The sequence below is a fragment of the Eulemur rufifrons genome, chromosome 12 (assembly GCF_041146395.1).
Source record: "Eulemur rufifrons isolate Redbay chromosome 12, OSU_ERuf_1, whole genome shotgun sequence".
Taxonomy (NCBI): Eukaryota; Metazoa; Chordata; class Mammalia; order Primates; family Lemuridae; genus Eulemur; species Eulemur rufifrons.
Genome location: NC_090994.1, coordinates 14,873,243 through 14,880,941, shown reverse-complemented (window position 1 = coordinate 14,880,941; position 7,699 = coordinate 14,873,243). Strand labels below are relative to the sequence as shown.

At 36.7% G+C, this 7,699-nt stretch overlaps 1 protein-coding gene across 2 annotated transcripts in view; it reads right to left on the bottom strand.

The window, feature by feature from the left end:
* Positions 1-260: 260 nt before the first annotated feature.
* The window catches only part of LONRF1 (LON peptidase N-terminal domain and ring finger 1), a 32,769-nt gene continuing 25,330 nt past the window's right edge, over positions 261-7,699 (bottom strand). For both annotated transcript variants that reach the window (XM_069485220.1, XM_069485221.1), the window contains exons 9-12: positions 7,486-7,644; positions 7,209-7,371; positions 4,016-4,168; positions 261-1,586 (exon numbers count right to left, since the gene is read on the bottom strand). In XM_069485220.1, coding sequence (XP_069341321.1) covers positions 1,428-1,586; positions 4,016-4,168; positions 7,209-7,371; positions 7,486-7,644 — 634 coding nt within the window. In that variant the 3' untranslated portion in view covers positions 261-1,427. The remainder of the gene's footprint in view (positions 1,587-4,015; positions 4,169-7,208; positions 7,372-7,485; positions 7,645-7,699) is intronic.

Genomic DNA, 7,699 nt, shown 5'->3' with positions numbered 1-7,699 from the left:
GAAAAATTGTCTTCCATGAAACCGGTCCCTGGTGCCAAAGGTTGGGGACCGCTGCTTTAGAGGATGGTTTTAGGGCCTCAAGCCTCCTTAAGACACCGCAATTTTTTGCTTATACAATGGACCAAAAGAAGTATTTTGGAAACCATAACTTGTGTTTAACACCAGAAAACAGTAAGCAAAACTCATCTGTTCTTTACCATAGGCAGTGTGGCTCCCCCACGGATCATTTTTTAACATTGACCTAAAATGTAAGAAAAAAGTATTATGAATTTAGCTTTTATTCAAAATTAAATAAGCAAAAGCAAAATTTTTAAGAAACTTTTACAAATTACTTACATAAAAGAAAGTTAATAGGGACAGTCACAAGTTTGCAACAAATAATTACAAAAGTATCTAGGGCAGCATGAGTACAAACCATGTCGCAGCATGGTGATCTAACTGTGATATGAATAAGGCATAACTAACATCTGCACCAAGACCAGAATTAAAAAACAAAACAAACTTTAAAAGCTTAGTTCTACATCTTCTCTTCCCCCAGATCCTTAATGGGCTTATACTATGTAATCTTTTTAAACAAACACATCATGTCAAACTATAAATTACATAGATGGGCAGTTAATGTGAAAAGCCCCCTAAACTGTACAGACTAACTGGTACTGAATTGAGTTCTCCACTTACCTTTATGTACAATTAAATGTAAACCATATTTTCACAGTTTTAAGTGTTTTATGAATAGATGCACAGTACCATGTCAGGTTTACAATTGTTCCTGAAAACTGGCTCTAGGTTCTGCATCCAACGCCTGTCGGCCACTGGGATGCAAGTATTTACATAAATAGGAAATTGTGTCATAGTCAATGGTCAAGACGGTTCAGCAAGAGCAGTATCTCCAACAAAGAATACTCAATACTATATTTTACATACTTGTGCAAATATAAGCATTAGGACAGATAAATCTGAGGCAAATTCAATTTGCAAAAACTTGTATCGCTACTGTTGTAAACTTGGGCAATAAATGACCCTCAGCAAGTTCTGCTCTCTATGGCTTTTTTTTTTCTTTTAAAATTTTAAAGCCAGAGAAAATGCACACATACCACCACCCACCACACACACGCGCACACACACACACTCCACAGACATACACAGAGTTTTCATTTCATTTTAGAATATGGTACATAGTGCAACTTCATCACAATGTAGAGGTTTAACACACATTCGGTGCATGTTTTTCTGTGCAAGTTCTTAGTGGTCTAAATCCTAGTTGAAGGTATTCATTTGCAGAACCATATGATTCAGGAGGTTGAAGGAAAAAAAAAAAAGTTTCATTACATTTCTAAAACCAGCACTGGATGTGCAAAGGCAGCGGACAATCTGGCCATCAACATAGCCAGATTAGGGTAACTTTCAAGGAAGATCCAAGCAGTCAGTTACTTAGATTGGTCTCTAGAAAAGTAGGTCAGTATGTGCTGTATCTTTGTCAATCTCTCTTTCAAAGACTTCATTGACAAAACTGACAGCTGGTATCGGGGATCTACAGGAAGAACTGCAAGAAGCCACCAACACCATGCAGGTCCATTAGGGGTTGCCTAAAAATAACCAATAGTTTATAGTATTAATAAAACAAGTATTTATGTAACAATAACATAACAAACCACCAAAAAGCTACCACTGATTGAGCACTTTACTATGTGCCAGGTCTTATCTCAAGTATCCTTAACAGCCGTGTAAGGTATAAAATGGGAACCTGAAGCTCAGAAATGTTACGCAAATTTTCCAAGATCTCTCAGCTCATATGTGGCAGAGCCAAGATTCAATCTAAACCTGACTCCACAGCCAGCACTCACACTTCCCTCTGCACTGCACAGCCTTAAAGCAGGGTTTCTTAACCTCAGGCTACTGGCATTTTGAGCCAGATAATTCTATCTTGTGTGCTGTAGCATGTTCAGCAGCATCTCTGACTTCTGTCCACTAGATGCCAACAGCACCTCCCCCATTGTGACAGCCAAAAATGTCTCCAGATAAGGCAAAATGTCCTTTGGGGGCAAGACTGCTCCAAACAGAGAACCACTTTCCTAAAATATATATTTAAAGCATTAACAAAAGTTAGTTGCTATTTAAAATTTCTTCAAAGTATTGTGTAATCCTAGGAAAAATATAAGAAGAAGGTCTTGGCTTCCAGGTTTCTTTGAAAAATAAAAAGTTCTCCAACAAAGAAGTCCCTCTGATGTTGTAAGGGCTGACTACTGGCATTAAAAAGACTGGGAATTTACATAAAAGTCTCTATAAACCACCTTTACTGCACATTGGATTGCTTCCTACTGGACGTGAAACATGAGGTTTCGGAATGACAAAAGGAGCTATGACATAAGTGCTGCTCTCAATAAGCTTCCTCCAGAAACAAATTAGATTTCTATACTTGTGCATTGTCTCTTCTCAACTCAGCATCACTACCACCTCTTCCCAATTCCAAAGACCTGAGAAACTACCTTTCCCAGGATCCCCTCCCCCATATGGTTCTGGGTTAGACTTGGCCAATGAGAGGTACTCTCATGAGATGTGCAAGTTGGAACAGAAGAGGCCATTATTCTCTGGAGAGGGTTGAAAACTGTGGGCAGCAGCTTTCCAGAGAATTCTTGAAAAGCATCTGCTCTACTGCTGCAGACTGAGATACTGGTGAAGACCCACTGGAATTCGAAGAATTACAGCAGCTTCCCCACAAGTTCTTGAAAAGCACCTTGTTTGCTGCTCTAGGTGAAGATCTGTGGTGTCAGATTTCCTGACCTCTGCTGGAGATGTCCCTGATCTACACTCCTACAGCTCTCCCAACCACTGCATAAACTCTACATCCTACATTAAACTCTTCCTGGAATATGTAAAGTGGCTGCTTTTGATTTCCTGACTGAATCCTAACTCACATAATATCACTTACAGAAAGCAGTGGTGGAGGAGGAGATAAAAGGTGAGAGTGGTGAAAGTGATAAGAAAGTAATGTTGAATTTTTCTATAAGCTTTTTTTCATACTCAATATTGCTCTTACTAAATCCTATTTCTGTCTTGTTTAATCAGATTCAGGCAGCCACGGTCAAACAAGCATACGGCAACTGATAATATGCTAAACAGAATGAGTACTCAATTTGAAGATGGCCTGATGTTGAAATTTCAAGTTCAGGTGAAGGATTCAATTGGGATTCAGACTTAGACCAACCTTTGAAAACTGGAATGAGAGGCAGTGTGCATCACAGTGGGACCTATTATCTCTCCATCTTCATATATTTATTTACAGCCATGCCTTTATGAAATCGATCACCTTCTGACCACAAACACTTTACTCAATTCAAAACTCTATGTCTAAAAGTTAGTGCTTTAACAAGTCTATAATCAGATTTTCCAGGATAAGGACCCTTCTTTTATCCTTCTTGCAGTGTCTACTACACAGATCTGCTTGCACAGAAAATGCCTGACATACATTAATAAGATTAAGCTTAAACGGAAACCCTAAGTACCTGAGCAAGACCATAACCATAATGCTTCATGAGGAGTAAAGTAGCAAACATGAAGAGACAAAAATGGATTGAAGTGGTGGCGTACGATGTTGGGGATAAAAGGAGAGGTGAGAAAAGATTTTTTAAATGTACAAAAAAATGACAAGTCTCTCCACAGTCAAAGAATAGGAGTACAGCTGATGGGCTTGAAGGCATGGTTGACTCATAGTCACAGTTTACTGCATGGTAACATCGCATTTTAATTCCTTATCCCTTCTAGGAAATCCTCAATGAAGGACTTGCTCTTTCTCTGGAGCACTCGCCTGTAGGCATCTCAGCTGACACCAATTTCAAGCCTCTACCTATTTAAAATGCAGTGAATAATAGGGCTCTAGAGAAGATGGTCAGGATTCTAAAGACAGGGGGTTCAAAAGAAATGTGCAAAAAGGAAAATGAAAAAGAAATTTTAAAATCTACTAATTTGAGTTTACAAAAAAGTGAGACTTTTGGAAGTAATATTAAAGCCACCATACCTGAAGGTTTTCCTCCCTCTCAGGCATCGATCCAAAGTGCTGAAGAATTTGGCTTCGAAATCTGTCTCTTAAGTTCTGAAACCAGCTGCAGGCTTGAGAGTATACCAAATCATGAAGTTCTCTGAGATTCTTAATCTCATCTTCATTCTCAACCTAGAAATACAACAGTCAGTAAGATTTCTATGAATAATCCCCCATCCATATCACCAACCCTACAGAAATCAAAAGAAGCATCAAAAAGCATCAGAAAAATAGGGGAATACCTATTTCAGTGATGAATTATCAGAGAGTGTGATGTAATTCTTATGCTATAATATATATTTCTGTCTTACATAGTGCTAATTGGCCAGACTAAAGACAGACAGCAGGGCCTGCCCTCCACCACCCTGCCGACTTAGCAGTGCAATACTGCAGAACCCTACTGACACCCACTGAGTGGGAGGAGTAAGATTCAGAGTAAGTTCTGGTTCACATGTCCACACAAATTTAGAACTGCTTTTGTCTTTATGGGTCAATGGCTTTTGAAAGCAGTGGAACAAAAGGGTGGAAGAAGACAGTTGCTACAATAAAAGAAAAGATAGTTGGTCAGGGTGCAGACAACTCAACAGAAAGTAGCAACAGGAGTCAAAGCATAATTACATCTTTTACTGGGGAAGTGGGTCAAAACAAAAAAACAAACAAAAAGCCACAACCAATAACTTAGTGTATAAATTCAGTACATCAAAGGATAGGGAATCAGTTCTACAATGATGAACGTCTGTTGTACCCTTTAGACTACTGGATCACCAAACTGCAAATGGAGAATTAAATGCATCCATCTTACAGCCTGAGAGCCAGAAGAATAGTCTCGTAGAACACAGGTGGGAAGATCTGAAGTTAACATACCCATCTTATGTAGATTTCTTTAACACACACCACACACATTTATATCCCACTCGCTGTGTGCAAGGTAGTGCTCTGTCTCATACACATTAACTCATCTGAACAAATACCAGGCCTGACTCAGCCTTTCATACTTCAAGGATGACTAATACAAAAACAACAAAGGGACTCTGAAAACATTCTGAAATATAAAAAAGGTAAGACTATAGTGCACATGAGACAAAAAAAAAAATCCTTTTTACGTTTGAAAGATTTGAAATGAAAATTAAAACTAAAGTTTAAAAACCATCTTCCTTTTGCACAACAATGTGAATGTACTTTAACACCACTGAACTGAACTGTACACTTAAAAATGGTTTAAATGGCAAATTTCATGTTATATACATTTTACTATTATAAAAATAAATTTTTTAAAGAGGTAGATGAGTTATACAGCTGAAGAATTCTGGTCTTGGAATGCCTATATAAGATTCAGTCCCTGAAAACATACATTGAACTTGATATGAGCAAGAAATAAATTTGTGACTTGTTAAATCATTTAAAAAGAAAAAAAGAGCATCTGCTTTGCACTGTAGCAAAATTCAAGGAAACAAACCATGGGCTCTAGAAAACAAGGAATGATAAGAATTGAAAGACTCTGAGATGGAAAAAGAAGTCAGCCAAAAAAGCAGGCAGAAATTTTAAAATCAAGATTTTAAAGTTAAAGAACTTTACTACAATAATATAATAGAACTTATTATTTTGTTAGAAGTCAAAGAAAACAGAATTATTGCAATAGGAAAGAAGACTTTGATATAAAAAACAAATCTGAAAAGCTTTTCCAGAATGGACAAGAAAAGCATTATACAGCTGAAGACACTAAGATGAGGAAAAATTACTAGCCATTCCTAAGACCACAAACACATATAGGACTCAATTTTCTAAACATCAAATCCCATAATACTTTCAATATGCTATTCTATTGTCTATATATTTGCATATATACATATGTATAAATATGTTTAGCCACATACTCAAGGGATTTTGTCATCAAACCCAATACATAAAGGTATAATTTGCATAAAGCTAAAATAGAGTTATTAGTTTTACAAAGAACAATGCCTTTAGCAAATGATTCTATTAACCAAGGATGCCTAAGGCACAGAGTGTATCAATCAGCTCAAAATTTCAACTCAACCAATTCTTTTGGCCTACTTCACAAAGCAAAGTACCCCACAGTGTTTTTATAATAAGAGAGGACAGGCAATATCATTCTAATCAAGTTTATCAGCAGAGGCAATAGAGTATAATAATAAGGGACAGGACCTAGAGTCAGAGTTGGCTTTAAATCATTTTTGTTACACTACCTATAGGATCTTAGGCAAATTAATTAACACTTCTGAATTGTACTTTTCTGATCTGCTATTTCATAGAGTTATGAATATTCAAGGACCTAATGTTTATGAAAATACCTAATGCCAACATTCAACAAACGCTGACTGAAATGAAGGGCCTGAATAGATCAATGAAAACATGATGGTGTAAGATCTATGTTTTTATAACGTCTTTCTACAAGACCTTCAATTTGATATTTATAACATCATAAGTCATTTTTTCTGGTTCCTAAACTCATTGCAATTGGTAAATAAGGTACTGCAAATATCAAAAGGGCCACATTAACCTTATTCAAGAAAGATATAACAGTAACCCTACCCAGGTAAGGTAACACCAATATGTATAATGACAGTGCTTTCTCTGTGATGCCCTAAAATTTTAATACAGCATCCAACTCTATCTATTTTATCATCAAGGTTATCTTAGGCAAAGGAATAATCTTAATATACAGAACAATTCTTTTAGGATTTTGTGTGTCTACCTTTACATCAAATTTTAATGTACTGATTACATTCACTCTGACAACGAATAAATTCAATAAAACAGGACAGTGATTAGCAACCTTTCAAAATCTGGATGGGTTGAAAGTTCAATTTAGTCAACCACAATTGTTAAACACCTACCCGTGTATATACACAGATACACATGTATACACATGCACATTTACATCCTAGACACTGTGTTGCTGGTTGTTAAGTCTATAGAAATGAAGAGGATCTAGGTTTTAGTCTCCCAAGTTCTCTCCCTTAAATCATCCACAATGATTTACGGGTAAAATAAAAAGGTAACTTGGAGCTAATTCTCATAAGTAGCAGTGATAAGGGTGTCTGATAGGAAGAACTAGCTCATGTGCCTAGGAGATATCGGCCTGCATGCCTGTACCAATCCCTAGAACAGAGTAGACCAAAGTATGCTGGAAAAGAACAGTTTTTAATACCTTAACATCCTCCAGATATTCAATGTCTGCAGTGCAATATCCATCTTTCATTCCTCTTTTTAAAACCCTAAACCGCTTTCCTCCAACTGTATCAACCACAGACCTTCCATCAGGTAAGAAATGTACATTTCTAATTTGCAACATACAACCATAATCTGCAAAACTAAAAGAAAGCTCTGATTAGTAATAAAGTTCAAGCACAAGCATGTAAGCTCTCAAACATATTGAAAGTAAGTTCTGATATAAATACAAATATTTAAGTTCACAAAAACCATACCTATTTTGTGTATCACTGACACACATCCCAAACTGTTTGGTTCCAGTTTGTATACTTCTTCGAATCATCAATCTATATCTTGGCTCAAATACATGAAGAGGGCAAGGCACAGTGGGGTAGGCCATAGTGCAAACAAATATTGGAACGCTCTTGGTCAAGCTGAAGGAGAAAAAGTTTTATTATTATAGATCAGAACATACAACCAAAAATGAGT